Raw genomic sequence first — 23,063 nt, forward strand, 5'->3', positions numbered from 1 at the left:
TTCATGCGACCTCGTAAACTTTAATTAAAATAATCGTTTACTGGCGCGAGGGTGGAACAACCTGTCACTCACATGAGATCCAGCGATAGCAATATCAAACCACCAATTTTCAATTCCCATTTATGATATTTCTGTGGGAGCCATGATCGATTTTCTTTCAACATTAGACAATTCAAAAGAAATATTTTTAAAAGAAATATTTAGTAACATTATAAATGTCTTTACAGGCTCCGTGTGCTGGCATTTCTGTAATCTGGTCTAGAGGATTACATGGGGATCTGTTTTGGTTAAGGCTGATAGAGGGTTGTGTTATGGTTCAGGTCGAGATCTTTTAATCTGTATATCTAATAAGGAAGAGGAGTAAACATAGACCAGGGGGACTTAAAACTGATTTATTCACGATCTAAGATCTAAGCGGACCCAAAACGGACAGATGATTTAAATGAGAGCCACAATAAGGTGACGCGTTTAACATCCCTTGGTCGCCTTCCACCCCACTAGTGTTGTTGTGAAGCGCTATATCGGCTCCAGCGCAATGAAGTTGTGCAACAGAGGATGATGATTATGATACCTTAGGCGAATCTGACAAAAAGATCTAAACATGTAGAGACAATAGAGTAGGGCTCTCTGGAACAACAAATGAGAAAGTAAACTGTTTGTAAACATTACTTAATTTCAATTGAGTTTACATCTGCTCCCTGACAAGGTGAAAAATGATAGTGCATTCCGTGTATTCGTACGATTACATCTGTGCTCTATATCAAGTACCATGTATAAACACACAAGCAAACAGACACTTCAACATGCCACGCAAAGCACACAAGCAATAAATCACCTCGCTCGCCCCAGCGACCCACATAACAGTTTTTTTTAAATCTGTCAAATGAAATTATATACCACATACTCCTGTTTGAGAAGAGGAGCTATTCATGCATATAGTGTTTTGGCCCCCTGAGGAGACTGCAAAAGCCATTAGAGAGAAAGCATCGAGCTTCCAAGAAACACAAACAGTAGCATATGTGTCCGTGGCAGAGCCATATCAGATCCACCCGGGGCTTTTATGTGCGATACTCGAGCTGCCTGCATTTCCACACTGTGGCAAAGACAACAAGTAGCAGAGAGGCTGCCGGTGGAGGCAGATGCACATCTGCACATGACACACAGAGCAGAGATTAGGCCAAGAGGGTACCTGCCCCCAAACACCACAATACGGGCGCTGGAATGGCATCTGTGCAAGCTCCTGTCATCACGAAACCATGAACTATGAGCACTTTTAGAAAATTAACTCTTAAAACACTTTTAATTTGACCTCTGACAGTGTAGAATTGTCATTTCCACCACACTTTAAATTTAACATGTCTAATGTTTCAAAATTCTGTGATGGAAATGATGGTAGTGGAAATGACATTTTACATTTTTTTGGAATAAAATTACTGACTAAAATTCGTCAAAAAATTACAGATTGGCTGGAAATGACAATAAAATTCTGTTCAGTTTTCTCAGTTTCATTCAACAAGGATGCATTAAATTGATCAAAAGTGAAAGTAAAGATATATATATATATATATATATATATATATATATATATATATATATATGTATACACACACACACACACAACAGTTAGTTCAAGTCCTTGTATCTGATTGGCCTTAATAATGATGTGTTTAAGTGCTTTAAAGTAAACACCCACACGTACAGTAAAATGGAGCACTGGAATAGGTCAGATGGATTGGTGACAGACAGACAGATTGTGTTCCTTGCCGAACACTTCAAGAGTTGATCTCCACTTGTGAATGTTTCCAAAATAAATGAGGACACCAGGGTCAGGAACACACACTCCCTCAATTGCTCCACGGGAAGTGCTAGAGAGCTAGCTGAAACCGAAGCCCGCAGTGCCGGATGAGAGCAGAGGAAAGGGCTGGTGAAAGAAGGGAAGGTCAGGAGGTGATAAGGGTTGGACCCATTCACGTAGATGTGGCCGCCGAGGATCCGGTACGCACCTCCGCCCCTTGTTAGAACCCAGAAAATCTTTGTCTTGCATCCTAGCAACCCAGTGTATTCCGGATGCATGCGCACTAGCTCGTACGGCCAGGTCCAGTCCCCGTTCACAGGGGGTCAGGGTTCACTGATTGCAGATAAGAGCTTGGCTCTACCTCTCCACATCCACCATCATCCTCAGACCGAAACTGGGACTATCAGAGAGCAGACTAGCTTATAATTCAGTCCATCTGATGTTCCCACCGCAGTAAAGATCAAGTCATTAACAAGGTTGGCCACAATTTTGTTGTTGTTCCTCAAACGGCAGAGGTGATACGCGCATTTGATGTTCTAACAATTAACAACCACATTGTTTGCAAACATCTCTCCAGACACAGGATGCAGGGAACACACATCTAATGAGAGTAAACAGTAATTAGGCAGCTAAATCTCTCCGTTTCTCTGAGCAACCAAAGGCCTTTCCACGATTCGACACAGCAGACTTGTCTACTGTCTGCAGTTCCCAACCTGAGACTAATTACCCTTCACTTTCTTGTACAGAACGTCAGGAAGAGAGGAGAACACAGTGCTGTGTTCCTGTTTCAACCCTGCATGATCACTACATGACTTTTACTGACTACAGTAATAGTTCACTCAAAGATAAAAACTCTGCCATCATTTACTCACTCATGAACAAGGGTTATAATTGTTAACTATTAAAAACATTTTTTGGTCACTGAAATAACCCTGAAATAAAATATAAATAGTAGATTAAAAACTTAATTGTTAAAGCACTAAATGTACTAACTGGAAATAAAAACTAAATCTAAACAAATTAATATGAAATAAAAATAATTTAAACCTAAATAATTATATAAAATCTAATAAAAATGACAAAGCACATAAAATTACAAAAAATTACTAAAATTAAATTAAAAACTAAAACTATAAAAATAAAAGTATTAATGAAACTATAATGGTATATACTGTAAATAATACTGTCATGATCCCTGTATGAATTTCTTTCACAAAGTTCAAGCTGCTCTTTTTCATACAACAAAAATGAATGACCAAGGGCTGTCAAGCACCAAAAATGACAAAAAGTGACTTAAAAACACCCTAAAAGGTAGTCCAATGACTTCCATTATATTCAGAGATTTGAGAACTATGCCAGAGGAGAGAATTTTTAGTAAATAATGAATAAGAATTCTGGTCTCTTGCTCATACATGACTTTGCAGGGCTTTAACAAAGACTTGTAATATTGCACATGAGCCATCTGGACTCCATTCATAATGCATTCGCAGTGTATATAAATATATACCTCAATTAAATAGGCTACATTTTGAAATAAAATAATAATAATAAACAAGGCTGTAAAGCATTGAAATAAATATCAGTAAATAATATTAACTTAATATAATAGTTAAATATTTAAAAAACATTCGTTTAATATTTCCACACAAAGACGTGTGATATAGCCTAAGCCTACCGCTCTTCTTTTTTTATATATCTTCTTGTTTTCTACTTGTTGTAAAAGGTCCGAAGAGCGAATTTTATCTTCCACAAGGGCAAGACATTTAAGCTATGTTTGATTTTGCGCTGCCTGAGAAAGCGAAACTAAAATCACCCGCGCGTGTAAAACGCGCTTTACAAATAAACTTGACGCGCCTTACCAAGTATAATAACAAGCACAAACGGTGTTAAAAAGAATTTGACGTGCAAGTAAAAAGGTAGGCTATCTTTCCTACAGCGTTTTTCTACTTTACCACAGTAAAGAATGCGGATATAATAGGCCTACTTAAAAGCGAACCAAAGGAAGACACGTCCCCTTTACCCCTGCGAAAATGGGTGAGACGTGAGTGAAGATTTGGGAAAAGAAACAAGAGATTCCATGTCCAGTGGAATAATAACTAATGGAATATTGTTAAATTCGCTGATAATCGGGTGACTGGATCGCAAAACAGAATACAAAGCCGACAAATTTACGGGCTCACGCACAACTCTCTCATTCGTCATGAATCCAAACGTTTCCATGGCTGCGATGTAACATTTAATTGCTAACCTATTATTTATTTTGTACACAAAGCTTTGTGCTTCACTCCTGTCATAATATTCATGTAAAACAATTGTTTTGGTGGATCACCGCCAGTGCGACTCAGCCACCGCGGTGGCGCTTTACAACTACGGTGGTGCGGTTGTCAAGTTGACCGGTGTGGTGAACAAATGAGTCCTATTGAAGAGATGAGTCCAAGCTTAGTACCCCATTAGTATGCCAGAAGTATGCCTGATCTAAATCTGTTCTTGCGATAACTTGTAGCTAACGTGAGCTGTCTAAACTGTTAATAAGAAATATAGTAATATACAAAACGAAAAGCCCCTCATTTGACAGAAGAAACAAAGTTATGGAAAAGTTATGACAGAAAAAAAGTAATGAGAGAAACTAGAGGATGAGTAAATGATGACAGAGGAGTGAGTTATTCATTTGAGCTTGACAGCTAGGTGATTCTCTCAAACCACTGTTTTATTTGCATACTGTGCCTCAGGGCCTGTCAAACTGTAACTGTTATGGAGCCGCATTTGCAATATTGGTGTATATCCAGAGCTTACTGTACACATCCATTCTTGTTCAGGCCAAAACCAATGGGAATTTGATCTAAATACTTTACCATTGCCAAAAAAACCTTTTAAAAAAAACTAAAAGGCATCTAAATGGCATTCAAATGTGACAAGTATTACAGAGCATTTAGGAGAATATAACAAAGGATGGGAAATGTCATGCATGTGTGCATGCACTTCCCTACATTAATCGATTTTGCTAACACTCTTATCAGAAGTAACTTTTAAATGAGGAATAATAACACAATTGACTTACTCTTCTTGCCAGGCCCAGGGCGATGTAGCACTTTTCTCCAGAATCCACAATCTCCACTTCAAAGTAGTGACTTCGTGTTGTGAGGGGCTGCCGGGCCTGGGCCAGACCCACATCCATGATGCTCTTCCCTTTCCCAACATATTCCAGAAGCTGTGGCAGAACATATCATAGCCTTAATCAGACTTAATTTAGATACATTATAGCGTATTAGACATCATTACAAATGTTGTAATCTCGAGATTTCAACTGTTTGCTCATATAGAAGTAAACAGGATCTTGTTGGGTGGATTATCTGGTCAGTTTAAAGCGTAACTTGGCATAAACCAAATTAATCTACAAAAATAGTCAGCCTGGCTGTGAGTAGTCCTTCGGATGAGACATTTAACCGAGCTCCTGACTCTCTGTGGTCATTAAAAATCCCAGGATGTCCTTTGGAAAAAAAGAAAAAAAGAGTAGGGGTTTAACCCCGGTATCCTGGCCAAATTTGCCCATTGGCCTTTTCCCATGATGGCCTCCTAATCATCACCATATAGTGATTGGCTTCATCTCCTCTCCACCAATAAGCTGGTGTGTGCTGGGCGTTCAGGCGCATACTGCACATTTGTGGTGGTTGAGGAGATTCACCCTTCTATATAAAGCGCTTTGAGTACCTAGAAAAGTGCTATATAAATGTAATGAATTATTATGAATTATTAGTAAATGCTGTGCTGCAAACACACCTGGCCAAGCTTACATTTCAGATAAACTAGTTTGATGTCAGTAAGATTTTTTTTAAAAAGAAATTAATACTTTTATTTAGCAAGGATGAATTAAATTAATTAAATGTGACCATAAAGACGTTTACATTAATACAAAATAATTATATAACAAATATATGCTGTTCTTTTTAACTTTCTATTTATCAAAGAATTCTGAAAAAAATCAATCACCGTTTCCACATAAATATTAAGCAGCACAACTGTTTTCAACATTGATAATATTATTAAATGTTTCTCGAGCAGCAAATCAGGATATTAGAATGATTTCTGAAGGATCATGTGACACTGAAGACAGTAATGATGCTGAAAATTCAGCTTTGCCAACACAGGAATACATTACAGTTTAAAATATATTAAAATAGAAAACAGTTATGTTAAATTGTAATAATATTTCACAATATTACTGTTTTACTGTATTTTTAAAATCTAATAAATGCAGCCTGGGTGAGTAAGATATCTCTTTAAAAAAATTGTGTATATATATATATATATATATATATATATATACACACACACACCTTTATAAAGAAAAACAAACCCTGATTGGTGTTTTGAGATAGGCACTCTCAAGGCACTTGAGAATAATATAAGAAGAATATTTAAAAAAATAATCTACAATAAATTAGATCAAGTATGGGCAAACTCAAACACAGGAGTGATGACACATATTCTGACTGATTTTTTTCCCATCAGGTGTGTTAGGAAAGGTGTAATAAGATTATTAGAGAAGACAAAAAGGTTGACATGTCTTCAATACGTTCATGGAATACCGAGGGTGGGGCAAGATCTTTCAATTACAGACATGTGAGTGGTATCGACAGCCCCACCTACGAAAAGAAATTCACCAATGGAACACTTTTGACATGGCAAGAGATCAAATTTCTGTCATATATTATGAAATACAAATGGAAAACATTTCATCACTTGCATGCATGAAGGTCTTTTTTACTGTTGTGACTGGATGTGGCAGATTAAGAGGTTTAATTAGATTTTAAGATGGTGAAACTACTTTTAATGCCAGGTTGAGCCATCTCCTATAGACCATCTCAACCTTCAACCATTCAATTCAAAGGCCAAATCTTCAACACTTTAGGTTAAACCTTGAGAGCTGCCTACTAGATGACACTTTTAGGCATCACATGTCTGTTCAAATGATCAAAGGGACAAAAATGTGGCCAAACCTAATGAACTGCCAACCCAAATGGCTTCTTTGGACAACATATGCACTTCTGGAACATTCATTTTAAAGCCCAAAACTAGACTGGTTATCAAATGCATTCTTGAACATCCAAAACTTCAACAAGTTAAAACCTAGTGAGTTGCCTACTTAGAACTGTATTATTGGAGATTAAATTAACTTTTTAACTCGGGTTAAAACATGAACAGCAATTTTGGGAATGCCAATTGTTTAAATGGTCAAAAAGGAGAACACTAGTGAGCTGCCTACTTAGACATCATTAAACTTAAGATTACAACCTAAACAAATTTTTTTGGCATGATATGAGTGCTCTTCTACAGTTCGAATTAGAAACTTAGTAAGCTGCCAATCTAGACATAATTTTTGGGCATCATGTGCACATTCAAAGGTTCAATTTAAACTTCAGCTTCAGATTAAAACCTAGACAACATTTTTGCCCGTCATATGACTTCTGAATGATCAAAAAGGACACAAACTTAAGCCTGATGAGTTGCCAACCTAGACAGCACTTTTGGGAACCACATGCCTATGATGCCTAAAAAAGCTACTGCCTTTCTCTCATGTTCTGTTTCTGGCCACACAGCTTCTAAACTCACAACACATCATCATGATTACTTTCAGATTACAACTGGTTGTCATTAATTACTTCAAAATTTCCGTTTGCATTGACAGAATCGGCACTTTGTTGGTCAAGTGCAATTTCAAAGATTTCTCTGATGCCATCTAACACAGTCTTTGCTATTCTTGTTTACGCCGTTAAATGACTGCAGGTCAGAAGGAGACTGACAAAGGGCCTCGTACATCAACATGCCGGTTATGACCACACGTTTTATAAAACACAGAAAAGTGCGTGCAAAAGACAAAAGCAGCCATTAAACAGGCAGGAACAGACTGTTGTGAGTCTTCCAAGAATATCCCAAACTGAAATCAAAAACACTGATGAACTACAGAAAGTAAGACGCACAATCCTGCAAACAATCAGGCATCACTTTGATCAAAGCAGGCTTGATCATTCCAACTAAACTGATCAGTGTTCAATATGGAAGAATGTGTGTTTCACAGATAACAGAAGTTATTCTCTTCTCATCTCCTGACGCTCAATGGAGAATGCACCCACCGAAGGGCTGAAATCCATTAATCAGTATTAATCATGTGTTGCTTTTTATAGACGCAAAGTATTGCTTTTTTTCAGCCCACACCCGGCTCTTCTTTTCAACATCAACATCTTCAAGTTTTCATGCCAGGACAGTTGCCTGCTCAGTTGAGGATGGAGGCAAAATTGCACCTAGTCACACATTCCTGCCTCCTTGATGCTGAGTAATGGGAAGGTTGTCTACCTTTATACCACTCCTAACGGCTCTCAACAGCTCCCAGCATGCTTGAATGACAGCGCTGACAGATCTGATATGCTCTCGAACGTTACCATCCCCAGACCTGCGTGGAGGCAGCAGCTTGTTTTGTTGACCCGCTGCCCCGGCAACAGGTGCAACATTGCGAGCAAGCCCCACAACTTCCTGTCAGAGTACGGAGAATGTGGAAAAGGTGGAGGACATAAAGAGGGAGACGCCTACAATTGGAGCCACTGAGATGTTTGTCTCGTTCATCACTTGTCTTCAGCCTTTAAAATAAGATCTATGTTTTGACAGCATCAGTTGTCGTTACAAGTTGTCTGTCGGCTAGCAGTTACTAACAGTCAGTCTAAACACAATTTATCCTTACAGCTTCATAGTGTTAAGCATAACTTGGCATTCAGCTGCTTGTCTAATTGACACAACAATATATTAAAAGCCTCAACATGTATTCTCCTTTTTGTGGAGTGCTGGGAATTCCTGTCACTTTCCCAGCCGGTCCTAAAAAGCAAAACAAAATGATTTCATATGATCTATGATTTATATGTTTACATCATGGTATCCCAGTACAATTCTTAAATGTTTTAGGGACAAGATGTGGCAGGAATATCCCTATTCCTTCATTTATTTTTTAGATAAAGGACACACCAATGTCTACTTTCACATCATCATCTCCATACTGTTCCTACACACAAAAAGCTACAGTTAGAGGTTGTTCAAATAGGACAAGTTTTTCAAGTTAAAAGAAGTTCAGCATGTCACGTCCACTCTGCTGTGTCTAGCTGCGAGAAAGCAAAAACATGTCAGTCTGCACTGTTTTTAATTATTTTTCTACATAAATATGCACTTGACGGATGTCTTTGACCATTACTGTGTGCCTCGCTAGCAGGTTTTTAAGACGCCAAGACAGGTTAAAAAGTTGTCGCTGCTGGCTGTGCAAACCAGCATGACTTTCTGAAGGAGACTCATAAGATTTCAGGACTCCCCCATTCAAGTAGATAGGACTTGGTCTTGGATGGTGTTGCAAATATGGCCACAGAGTGAATCGACTTTCCTTAAAAAGGACTTTGCCAGCACCCAAGCCATAATGTAATGTAAAGCATCTGTTGATGGATATTTAATATTTATGGCTTAGGGTGCAGTAAAACTACCTGGGCTAGAAAAACAGCTACATGCAGATTTATAAACCCTTCACTGTTTGACTGGATAATTTTAAATGTTGTCAGCATACTAATTTCCTATGCAAAGATATTAGCCAATCATAACAGTGGGTGTTTGAGAAGCACCAAAGCCACACGTTTAAATCGAGAGACAGAGTGAAAAATGTATTCATTACCAGCGTTGGGGCTAACGCATTAAAAGTAAAGTGAGTTATATAATTAGATGCCTTTTTTCATGTAACGAGTAATGCATTACAACAAAATATCTCAGTTACTTTTTTAAATAAGTACAAGTTATTTTGTTTTCTTATTTATTTTTGTTGAGAGAAATCTGGAGTCCAGAGGCATTGTGTGCGCTATTTAAAGTAAACATGATGGTTATTGTAGTTTTAGACTAAATGTGAGCATGCTTTAACTCATCTCACTTCACAAAAACAGATTCAGTATTCCTCAAAATAAAAAAAAATAAAAAAAAGATTTTTTTCAAAATATACAAATAGAACGCTTTATGTTCTTATGAATATTATGTAATCAAAACTGAGCCCCCATGCATTTCTTCAAAATAAAACTACTAGTGTTTAGCTGGAAATCTCAACGGTGGCCTGGTCTGTGGTGTCTTTCACCACCTTTTAATAGATCCAACTATCACTACCAGTTATTGCAGCAGGGAAGATGCTGCCCAACCATAATCATTCACTCCTGCCAAAGTACTGCTGCAACTGATGCTGTTGGACATAGCGTGATAAAATACATTTACATACTTAGATGGCTCTGCAAATCTCAACAACAACAAAAAAAATCCGAAAAACAATATCAACCACAAAATTCTTTTGGTTTCCTTTTGATTAGTTCATGCTGAAATGACGGAGGAGTTAAAAATAAACTGCTACCAGGGCTCCAGACTAACATTTGAGAGCAGTAGCACCGGTGCCACCAAGTTCTACAGATGGTGGCGCCAGCACCTGTTCGGTTGCGCTTGGTGGATTTTTAATCATGAAGATGACGTAAATCATAAAATAACTATTGTTTCGCATTAATAAGTGCAGCTAATAATAATATTACATGTTTTTTTACATTACATTGGAAATTTTATAGTAAAGCACTGAGCTTCAATTGAGATGCAGATGAAATTAACTTTCATTAACAGTAACAAATTTTTATTAGCAAAATTTAAATATTATACTCTTATTAAATGTACTACTGTCATTCTAATCTATAGTATCACACTTTTTTTTTTACATAGAAAGCAAATAAAGCTAGTACGTAAATTTCTATGTATAGAAAATAAGTGCTTGTCTACCACCATCTACTGGTTATACTGGTCATTTCATGTCTTTTTGTTTTTAAATAAAATTAATTGTTTGCCACTAAGGGGCAGATTTACTAAACAGGGCAATTTAGCATGAGAGCACAATTCCAAAACAGCGCCGACGGGAGTGGAAAGTTCTGCGCGTGATCTACTGACGATGGGCAAATTAAAGAACACAGACACAGTCAGATAATTCCCATAATGGCGAACGCAATCTGGCAGGTAGCATCTGGTTTAAGGCATGTTTTTTTGGGCAGTAAATAATGGCACAAACACCAGTACATTGACGAGCGCAAACCTTAGTATATCACCTCCCATAAATTTTGCGCCTAAAAGGGAAACTCTGCAAACTGCATACGCCTTTTCGGCGCTAGACACTGCGTGTCTTTAGTAAATCCTGACAATATTTTTTTTAACGTCAAAAGAGGGTTTGCGCTGACGCAAGCTGTTAGTAAATCTGGCCCTAAGTGTTAGTTTTCCTACATCTTTAAACTTTTAGTTTTACAAATCATCACATTAAAAATAATGATAAAATTGGATGTTATTTAGATCTTTGAAGTGCTGGAAAAAGTGTGAAGCATTTGAAAGCCCTTGAAAAGTGCTTGAATTTCACTCTCAAAAGGTTGAAACCTGAGATGAATAATGTAAAAAAAAACGTTCAACTATTTCGGTCACAATACCATGGTTACAGTTAGCGATGTTACATCAAATCCAAGGTGAATGTTGGTGATTTGTCGATTGAAAAGCCTTCTATAACTTGTTCGTTCATGCGACAATGTTTCTCCTGGTTTCCATGTCAGCGCTGTTTCTATAACACCATAGTGTTATTGATTCTGCAGCGATTCTGCAGCGAATTCAAAAGCTTTCTCACAGGATCTTACAGCACAGTGTAGTAACAGTGTCGCGTGATCGAGAACGGTCCGCTAGTAAAACCTGTTCTGAGCTAGTGCTGCATTATTATTGCTCTGAAATGATAAACGGTCCGTGCTGCGCAGCTCAAATGCGTAACGCGGTTTCGTTCCGCTTTTTCGTTTCATTTGCCTTTTGATGTTTCTCATATACAACAGAAATGGCAGCTCTTATCAGTTGGATAATGAACTGGTGGCAGCAGTGCGACCTCTAACAAAATTAGTCGCACAGGCAGGAAAAACAGTAACAAAATGCATTTGGTTACAGTCTGGAGCCCTGACTGCTACATATTTGACTCTTCTGTCAATACCCGAAACTGCAATGGCTCACTGAAGGAAAAAAATAAATAAAAAATAATAATAATTTAAAAAAGTTTTTCAGAACATTTATTCACTTTTAACCAGATGGTGAGAAATATTTAACTAAAGACAAAACCAAAAAAAGAGACCCCAAAACTAAACAGGGGTCATCAATGATTAAACTTGATGACATTTTAGTTGGTAACCCATTCTAAGATTCTATTAGTTGACATGAAATAACAACGAACAGTGCTTAGGCACCATTTATTAATTTTTATTTAATATCAATTTCAAAAGTTACCAATACATTTTGAAAATCAAAAGTTGCATCTGTTAACATCAGTTAATGTACTATGAACTAACATAAATGAATAATGAACAACTTTTTTAATTAAATAACATTTCAAAGATTAATTGCATGCTGTAAAAAATATATTTGTCATTGTTAGTTCATGTTGGCTATAAGAATCAGAACTTTTTGTAAAGTTAATAGAAGTTAGAAACAAATCCACCCATAAAGTAAGTAGTCACAATTACTTCCTTTCCCAAAGATCTGCCGCAGTGAGGATCACTGTTAGGTCTGGAATTTATTTTTGCAATTTTCATGCGATTTCACAACAGAATGGTGCTGAGAACTTCGGGTCAACTTATCTTATTTTTTTTATCAAAAAGGATGCAAACCCTACGGAAATTACATGTTAAAGCAGGTTAACAGCCTCTCCCTGCTACAGATAAGTCATTATTTCCTTTTTTCTCACACTTTCAAGTTCCGTTCAAGGGTTGAAGTGATGTTCCAGTGTTCTCACACACTGAGTTCATTTGAAAGCGTCCTGTTGTGGGAAACAGATGAACTCAGGCTAACCAAAAAGGCCGTCCATTGAAATGGACACTAAAGGTTCATCAGATGAACTCAAAACCGAATGGAAATACATAAAACTGTATCCAACTGCCCTGTAGGGATGTGTAAAAAAGAAAAGAGCAGAACAGAAACAGATTTCCCTCGTAGCTTATTCAAGATGAAACTATGAAACACGTCTGACAGTGGTTAGTGTTACAGTAATACAGTTAATGCGGCCATAACGATAATGAATAATGTATTCCCGTCCAGACTTAATTGTAAGAGTGTGGCTCCAAAAGCCTAACCAGAATTAACCAGGCTACAGTCACATCTACAGCGCCAGAAGGCTTGAGGACTGTCATTCATTCTTGTGTACAACATTAAGATTAATTCATTTCTCTGACTGGGACGGGGGGAACGTACAGTAATGGGCTGAACCCTTTGAGTCACCCCTTCAGTTTCAGACACTCAGCAACATTGCCAGGCCTGATGAAACCACAAACACTCTGAGCTGAAGTGTTTTTTAAAAAAAGACAAAGGGCCAAAGAGGCTATGACCATAAATCTTTGCTCTGAAGCCAGCATTCTCAGACGTTATCACTCCCAACCAGCTCATAAGCGTGCGTGTGAGTCAGTGTATGTGCAATGCATGAGTATAAAACAGTGTGTAAGGCCTTGGAAGTGAGTACGTGTAAGCTAGCATTGGTGTGGATGTGTATGCCGGGTAAGTGAGCAGTAGTCCAGGTTGCTGTCTGGCGGCCACAGAGCCGTAGGGAGATTAGTCGGTGGGCAGAGGCTCTGCTGTAGTAACAGCTAAACTGATCTCTGCCATGCGTTCGCATAGAACCGCACGTACACAGCGGCGCCAGCCAAACGCCTCCTCATAACACGAAGACACATACAAAGGCAGGGCTGACCTATGTGTGACAATTCATTGCTCAATTTTGCTCAATGCGAGATTGCATGCTGTAGATGTTGGCTACACATATCAGGGCTAATCTAAAGATTTATGGGTCTGAGTAAATCATACTAATCCACCATTTTCCATATCATTTGATTGTAATTATCTCTTTCTGATGATGTGATTGTTTTCATGCATTAATTGTAACCAGAAACGGCGGCAGACATAGTACTGTTTAAAAGTTGCCAGATCCAGTAAAACTAATGCTAAATTTAACCCAGAATTTCCAGAATAACCCAGAAAGACCACTTAAATGAGATGGAAATGGGCTAATTAGTGGCTTTACACAGGCTAACTGGAAAGAGAAGTGAAGGAGTCAGCAAATCTTCAGTTTCCCACAATTCATCTGTGAAAGGGATCTTCCACCGAAACCAATAATCTCATCTGGACAGCACTGATCTGTGTGATATCCCAGATTGTGCAAAGAAAAAATAATAATGTTTTTGAAAGAAGTCTCTTATGCTCACAAAAGGGGCTTTCGCACCGGAGGAACCTTTTCATAGTTCCTAGAACTAATCGCGAAAATATCATGCTTTTTGGCGTGTTCTGTGCAGGAACTGGGAACGATTTTAGTTCTAGGAACACCTTTTATATATTGTCTTTGTATATATATCCAAAAATGCTACTTGGATATTGTGGCTTTATATATGGTCAGACATTTGCATGTGTCATCATATTACTAACATTTTACCAAAAGTTAAGTTACAAGGTTTTTGACCAGTCCGTCATTAGAACGGCCGCATCTGAGGCAGTAAGTGCATTGCATTACATTACATTTTCATCAACTACAGGTTATAAAGTTTATTGTAGCTATGTGGGCACTCAGAAGAAGGAAATGCCATGATGAGCTGTTGTAAGAGACATCTCGCACAATCGATTATAACTGTGAATCACACTATTTCGCACATCAAAATATTTCCATGTTATCACATGCATGAAGACGAATGACAAACCATAGACAGTAAAAAAAATAAAAGAAATCAAGGAGTGTTTGTGAACACGATGACGGCGGTTAGCAGCGTGTCAGAATGCGATATTTTCTCATCTAAACAGGGGTGGCCCTGTGATTGTAATGAATGTAAACGTGAACAGTAGAAGAACAGAGCAAATTAGTGCTACTGTAATCAGATCTGCCGGCACTTCCGCAAGAGCAAAGGGATGATTCCCCAATAAATGAAAACTCTGTCATCATTTACTCACCCGTGTAATTCCAAAGCTGTATGATTTTCTTTTATTTAAGGTGATGTCCTAAAATGCTAATTTCCAGTTTTGCATGTTCATTCTTACCATGTCACAATCACCAATAGGACCAATAGGGTTTGGTGCCATTGACGTCAATCCCAGGATGACACACCAAGTATAAATGAGCAAATGTGCTAATGTCTGACTTTGTATTCCAAAGAGATTAAATGATGACAGAGCTTCCATCATTGGGTGAATTTCTCCTTTACCTTTACCCAGGTCATTTAAGGTTTGTCCCTGTAATAAATTTACTGCATAGTTCTATGGTGACATCACGCAAAAGTTTGTAAAACTCAGCTGGCGTTGTTTGATAAATAAACAAAGATGGTTTAACAAAGATACTGATGTTGTACTATACTGATATACTTGTTTTTCCAAAAGGCTTACTGAAAGACAGACATTTCTAATTCATTTTACCACAGAATGAGAATGTGCTCCTACTAGAAACTATCACCGAAAGACAAGAACTGCTCCATATATGGAAGGAATGACTGGAGGAGTTCTGAAAAACGCAGACAGTATGTTGGATCCGTCAGAGACAGACCACAAAATGGACTCTTGTGACAGATTGCTAAAGAACACTTTAAGTTTTGGTTTACATTAGATCGTGCCTTAAGACTAGGAGATGAGTATCGTCAAAAGCTGCCTGATGAACCTCAGCCATCAAACCTACACTTTACTATTAGCATACTGCTGATGGCGAGGAGTGCTCTGCACAAAATCTATCTTGTAGGGAGATCGCCAATCTCAAAGAAACTTACTTGATGCTGACTAATGTGGAAACTAAACCATGGGGCATTAGGACTTGGTTCCATCTTGTCAAAACATGCCCTTATCAGCAGAGTCTATAAGTCTCGGGACACCTTCTCGCCAAGCCAACAGGACTCACAGAGAAGGCACACAGCTGAGAAAACCTTCAACCACATTTTAAACAGGCAAAAAGATTCCTTGGCACCCCGTAAGTCCTCTTATTGAGTTTTTACAAGCTGGTCTAGTGCCAGTTCTGGCCTGCGCTGCCCGGTTCGTGCCATCAGCCCAGTAAAGCATAACGACAGTGCGGCACTTTATGCTGTATGCTTTCATGACCTCAGTATAGCATTAATATGCCTCAGAAGGTCCAGGGCATCAGATGGGAAGGTGAGCATGATGGGCGCACAATCCTTTCCTAGAAGAACATCTGTACCCTGCACTTTTTGGTCTCTTGGATCCAGAGTCTCACTCTATTGGGAGGTTTTTACTCCATAACCAACCCAAACACAAGACTGCTTGTTCCTTTTAACTTTATCTAAACACTACTCTGAGGAATTATGGGTGAAAAAACGTTGCCTCCAGCAAGCAATTCCCTCCACTCAGTCACAACAGCACACACGCTTGAGTTCGGCAGACTCTTCTATCACTGTGTTCCTCCAGGTGTTTTTTTCTAAGAATGATAATGTCAACTTAGTAAATGGCTGACAGGAAGTAAAGTAATGTGTGGTTTTTGGATTCACATCATTCATGTCAGAATTTATTGGGGCAAACCTGTGAGGTATGATGACTCAAAATACTTCAAGCCAGGATTACATCAAAGTAACACTAAAAGGCTTGAGTGCTGAGAACACAGACCTTATTTATCGCAATAACACTATCATTCAAAAGTCTGGAGTCAGTACGATTTTTTTTTTAAAGAAATGTATACTTTTGTTTAACAAAGAAAAATACATTAAAATTAATCAAAAGTGAGAGTGAAGACATTTATAATGTTTTAAAAGATTTCTATTTTCATGGTTTCCACAAAAATATTAAGCAGCTCTGTCTAAAATTGATAAGAAATTTTCTAAAGGATCACGTGACACTGAAGAGTGGGGTAATGACTGCTGAAAATACATTTTTTAAAATACATTGAAATACATTAAAATAGAACAGTTATTTGTAACAACATTTCATAACATTTATCGAATAAATTCAGCTTTGGTGAGCGTAAGAGACTTTAAAAACATTAAGGCCCGGTTTCACAGACAGGGCTTTGATTAAGCCAGGATTAGGCTTTAGCTTAAATAGGGCATTTAAGTAGCTTTAATAAACATGCCTTAGAAAAAAACATTACTGGTGTGCATCTTAACACAAAACAAAACAGCTCAAATGTGCATTTTAGACTGGGACTATGCTTAAGCCTTGTCTGTGAAACCGGGTGTAAAAAATTACTGACCCCAAAATTTTAAGAAGAATCTGAACAAAAATAGCATTGATTTTCCAGGTAAAAGCAAATGTGGGTGGTAATCTGAACTCTACGGCAATGGCCATCATCCTCTCTTACCAGGAAAACAGGTCATGGTGCTCTGGTTGACTTCACTGCCATGTAAATATGTGGTGGAGTGCAACGCCATGTAATTGGCGCTAAGAAATAAGCTATTTTGGGACATTTTATTAGCAACTGTGGATATAGTGCAGTAACATGGTATTGCAAATGTGGCTGGTACTTCTCTGTGCAAAACATGCCACCAAAAAGTCTCTAGATATAGCTCATGTTCCTCTTTCATTGCAAATCAATGAGCCAGTTTCATCATACACCAGGCAGAAACTGTACATTCAACTGCTTAGAAACTAGCCGCAAAACGTCATCATTCATGTCCACACAAATGTTGAAGGATTAGTTCCACATCAATCAGGGCTCAACGCGAGGGATTTTTTCAACTGGCCTGGCGCCACCACAAAAAAAAGTTATAAATAAAAAATTTAAATAAAATAAAATAGGCCTAGTTGTTAATTGTTTTAGTTGTTTTTGATCCATGTAACCTCAATAAATAAGGTTATGACACAAAAAACTACTAGCCAAACTCATTTAAATTTTAAACATGCCGTCAGAAATAAAATAAGAACAATTAAATCAAATTACGAGCAATAGCACGAATAAATACAACAGAACAAACATACACAAATTAAATTGTTTGGCTCGAGATCATGGTGCAAAGGACCCTAGGCTGATTTTACTCCGAACCATCCCTTTAAATAAACAGTTCTTTACAGGTTTTTCATGTAGGTCTAAACGAGATTTTCAGGTACAGAAATGGTAAACAAATGTAAAATATCACTGCATAGTCTTCTTCACTGTATAAATATAGATTAACCCTAATTACAGTTATTCAGTCAAGAGCAGTGAGCGATTTTTTTCTGTCTTTGTTTGATTAACGTATAAAAACAGACAGCTGCAGGAATATAGGCTGCTGTCACTTTAAGAGCTGTGCGGACCCAATATAACGTCACACATGCATCCTATCTCACATGTTAACGTTGAATGTTGAAAGAGTATTCTGTGAGGTGCGTCACACAGCGTTCTGGGTGCACACTTTGGATGCATGTTGCTGCGCACACACTTATCATACAGCGCGCGAGTACCAAACTGAGAGACCAAGGTACTTTCGCATCTACATGCACTTGAATATTTAAATTGGCAAGGCTTAAAAATGTGCAAATTATAAACTTCCGTCAAGATGCAGCACTGGCCCGATCGGGCAAGTGACTGTTCCGTCAACTGGCCCGAGTGTCTTTCACGCTGACCCCGGGCCATCGGGCAGTCCTCATTGTTCAAGGTTCAGTACTTGAGATTTGAGGCCTGTTACAATCCCTAACCCTACATATGGCAACAGCGATCGTGATTCTTGCCTTAGCAAGCACCACTAATTCCTAACATATATGACTTCCCATTAACCCAGTGTAAAATATGGTTTACTTTAGAGTCTTTCACCATGCTTGCACTCAACCCGTCACACTTTCCAAGGGCCTGTAGATTAAAAAATGATTCTGAAACTAATTGGCTACACATTTGGTCTGGTTTTCGATAGAAAACCAGATAGAAACCCCCCACCCACCCACCCCCACACTCACCGTGCCGCTGACTCTGACATCATACAGGCGTGCCCATTCATCCTCATGGCTGTCCACCATCATGACGCTGTCCTCCTCCTCTGAACCCCATTCCGCCTGCAGGTCCAACCGTACCTCTTCGCCGAGGGAGTGCATGCCAATGGCAGGGAAAAGCCCATCTGGAGCCACCGGCACCACCACTGACCCCACCTTCCATTCACACATACACATAAAGAGAGCTCTGTTAACCTGTTAACCGTTGCCAGAGCGCGGACGCACTGAAGCGGTTTTATTTATATATAGTTCAAAGTTACTATCAGATTTAATGTTATACCTTGACAAACTATACATCATTAAAAAGATATAAGACTCAAGTTTCAGAATTTGACCACTATTGTATTCTGAGAAACTTATAGCGACAGTTATTTCTTAATTTGTGTCAGGAGTTATGAAATAAAAAAATTAGTCGATACCTTTGATATGAATTATGCGCGTCAGCCGCTTTCATTCATAAAAAAACTCCCGTGCCGTCGTCATGACAGCGATACACAAAACAACGTGCCTCAGGGCTTTAGCTCAAAAATGTGCAGATTTGGAGAAATATTGATATATTCTCATAGGTTTACATCAGATTTCTATAGACAGGAATAATATTTATTGAATTTATACCCAAATGCGTCGATGTAATCATTATGAGCGTTTGCATAACTCTGATACTGTTTTCAATTCATACCAATAGCCTGAGGGCGCCCTCGCCGCCCTGTGCACAGTATTAGAACATGAAGAAGTGCCATAATCATGTGACAATCCAGGAAGCCTCGAACACACACAAAGCTAACGAGATCGCGCTGTAACTATGGCTGTAACATGCAGTTTTGAAGACAATAAACATGTTTGCTATGATATTTGAGTTACCTGTGTTTTTCAATCCATGCCAGGTATTTCCATAATAATAGATTATATTTATAATGTAATGCTAATCTATATAGAATCGTTGTGCAGAACACTATCCAATAGTATATTTTCTGTCTGATTTTTTATCTGAAGCCAAATTAGATCACAAAAAATTATTTAAAATACTCGATTTGCTTTATAAAGTAAGTTTATAAGCACAAACATGGTTTTAATCTCATAAATTGTCGTGTATTGATGGTGTGCTAAGCTAACATGCTAGCTAGCCCTAGGTGCACCTGCCACCTAGAAGTTATATTTTTATTATTTTTTGAATGCTTACTGAAATGTTTCTTTATTCAAGAAATGCATTTGATACAGTTTAAAATGTAAGGGTGAACTTTAAGAAAAGAAATTAGTGACTGAAACCCTATGAATAGCCTGTGAATAGCCAGTCGTTAGTAACTATAATGCAGACAAAAGAAATGCATATTTAGAGCCATAACCGGGCTGGAGAGGTGTGAATGTGTGCAGGGGGAGACTGAGACTGAATGGGGCTCGTTTGCACCACAAAACAATAAAGACAATATACTGGATAGATGGTTAGAAGATGACAATAAACATCAGTAGCATTTTAGCGTCAAATCAAAATAAAGTCACATGACATGGTCTTGAAAAACATTTCACTAAATACAGAGTTTTGGACTTATTATCTTAAGATTTTAAACATAAAATGTTTAGACATGTGGCATTAGCTGTAGTGCATTTCTAGATTGCTCCAGTGCCAACTTCAATTTTTTTTTCATGAGGATGTTTCATAAAAAATAATTTCTAATAACTTTACAAAACTTTGAAGCTATTTATAACAATTTTTGTCATTATGACAATAATTAATTCTACATTTACAATAAACTGCCAGGTGTCAGCTTTCAAATGAGATCATACTTGTGCTTTTAGTACAAAGGGTTCATGAACTGTATCTGTTTCAGTTTGGGTATGTCATTTCTTGGGATTTTTCAAAAGTGGGATTGCAGCTTAACAGGTTAAAGCATTCCATAAAGCTAACCACTATTTTACAGCACATTATAACTGAGAATAAAGACTGCTCATTGAAATGATGTCTGTATCACTCCTGGTCCTTCTATCAGGCCTGCAGGAAAACCAGTCATCAGAAAACAACCCTCAATTAGAAGACTAGACTATTGTGTGTTCAAAGACTTTAGCTCTACAGATTCTTGTAACCACTATAATGGAGTAATAAACAAAACCATTACACACAATGGTACATAGAATTCATAGTTTGATGTAGATGTTATGTAATTTGTGAAAGAATGCGTAAATATACGGTGTCTAATTATATTTACATAGTGCTGTTAAAGTTTACAATTGTACTTAAATTAACTGTGTTTAACACTGTAAATGCATTTATTCAACTTGACATTATAATAGTTTATGATATATAGCCTAGACATATATCACACGGTGATATGTCAGTATGAATCTTAATGTATTTATTTGATCAAAAATACAGTAAAAACAATAATATTGTGAATTTAGAATAACTGTTTTCTAAAATATTACCAGATGCGATTTATTCCTGTGATGAATCCAGATGAATCCTTTCTTTTTCTTTTGTTGTTTGATTAAACGTACAGTATGGGATTTTTTCTCCACTAGGGGTCGCTAACCTATTTACAATAACAAAGGCGTAGTTTGATGACGCAACATTTGCTAAGAATTATGGATCGTCGTCAACGTCAAGCCGACCGATCTAATAATGTTTATGGATGACTGAATACATCGATGTTTTTGTCATGACTATGATATGAAGCAGTTCGGGATTGCTAAGAGACAGCTATCAGCTCCACACGCGACGCGAGTCCCGCGGATATAAAAGGAATATGGACATTTCATTCTACCGAACTACACGCAGAATTACTACTCACAGGTCAGTTTATTAGATAAATTAAACTTGTGAGGTAACGCAGCGCTGTTTCACTTGGTCTAACATTACACTATCACACTAAACTGCATTTGAATGTGTTGAAATGTAACTTATGTGTTAGTTTGTCTGTATGAGACTAACGTTAGCAGTAACGTTAAGCTAGATCAACATTAGAATAACATACAGATCATATTCTGACATTTTATCATTGTTGAACTATATAACATTGATTAGTTTTATGTAAATGTGCTCACCTGTTTAATAAAGTACATGTAGGAGCGGTCGAAGTCTCGGACGTGGAGCTCTCGTTTATATACTGTCTATGGGAGCTCTCGGCATCTCGAAAACACCGCGCTGATATTGATTCTCGTTTTAGTTCTCCTTTTTTATCCAAAGTCTGCTTGCCATGGTCCATAATGTTTGAACGAAACAACAACAGCGTACAGATAGACATTGCGAACTACAGTGGTCCACGTCTGTCGTCTTGGTTACTATCAGAGGGCTCTGGTTCATAGCTCTGGTTACCATGGCAGCACGAGCGGAAACCAGGGACAACGCGGATATGACGCCACTGACTGCGACATAACGGAAATAAAGACACGGTCCGTGTCTTCGAATTAAAATATTAATTTCTCTGGATTTAGAAGTTAATTGGAACTGTCGGGATAATGTAAATACACAACTTTAAAAAATATATAACATAGATATAGTGATTTTTTATATTTTTAAAGCAAAAAAAATACATATTGTGCCTTTAACATTAATGAGACAAACTGCAGCAGTATTATTAGGCTTCTGTCACTTTAAGACTGAATGTACTGTTATACATGTTTTCTTTGTTTGCATTTGTTTACATTCACTTAAGATAACTGATTGTGTTTACATAAATACTTGCAAAGATGGGCATTTTACATAATTTTGTGTGTATTTGACCATTTAAGTGCAATAAGCCGGGAAAAAGTATTTAATATGTTACACGTTTTGAAAGGCGGCTTTGTGTGTGTTCGGGAAACCTGCAGGAATTAGTAAAATTATGTGCAATAGAGAGTTAACTCTGTAAAGAAAAGAGTGAGAATGCACAACTGGTATCGGTGTATCGATACTGCTGGAAATGGAACCAGATATTTAAGGATCGATATGTATCGAAAAATCTATATTTTTTGACAACATTACTGTTCTGTGACTTCAGTACCAAGGCATGGAGACTCACCTCCTTGCCATTCTTTGTGAAGAACACAGTGATGAGTCCGGCATCAAAAGTGTCTGCATGGATTCCGCAACCGATGCGGTCCCCTCGGTTACATTTAGGACCGAATTGCTGACCGACAGGGTTGCCGTTGTACAGCCTGTGAAAAGGAGAGATACAGTAATTTATGAGTTTATAACTGGAAAGGTTCATGGAAAGAGGAAGTGATCTTTAATAAAAAAATCCCACAAGGTAACCAACAAAACAAAGTTTACAAACTAATGCATTTTGGTTAAAGACAAACGCATTAAATTATAAATATT

General features: G+C 37.8%; 1 protein-coding gene across 1 annotated transcript in view; it reads right to left on the reverse strand.

Moving 5' to 3' along the window:
* The window catches only part of spryd3 (SPRY domain containing 3), a 46,072-nt gene that overhangs the window by 12,261 nt on the left and 10,748 nt on the right, over nucleotides 1–23,063 (reverse strand). Inside the window, exons 5-7 of the mRNA XM_084098745.1 lie at nucleotides 22,765–22,900; nucleotides 18,740–18,928; nucleotides 4,854–5,003 (exon numbers count right to left, since the gene is read on the reverse strand). Coding sequence (XP_083954871.1) covers nucleotides 4,854–5,003; nucleotides 18,740–18,928; nucleotides 22,765–22,900 — 475 coding nt within the window. The remainder of the gene's footprint in view (nucleotides 1–4,853; nucleotides 5,004–18,739; nucleotides 18,929–22,764; nucleotides 22,901–23,063) is intronic.

The sequence above is a fragment of the Abramis brama genome (genome assembly GCF_963993115.1).
Source record: "Abramis brama genome assembly, chromosome: 22".
Classification (NCBI taxonomy): Eukaryota; Metazoa; Chordata; class Actinopteri; order Cypriniformes; family Leuciscidae; genus Abramis; species Abramis brama.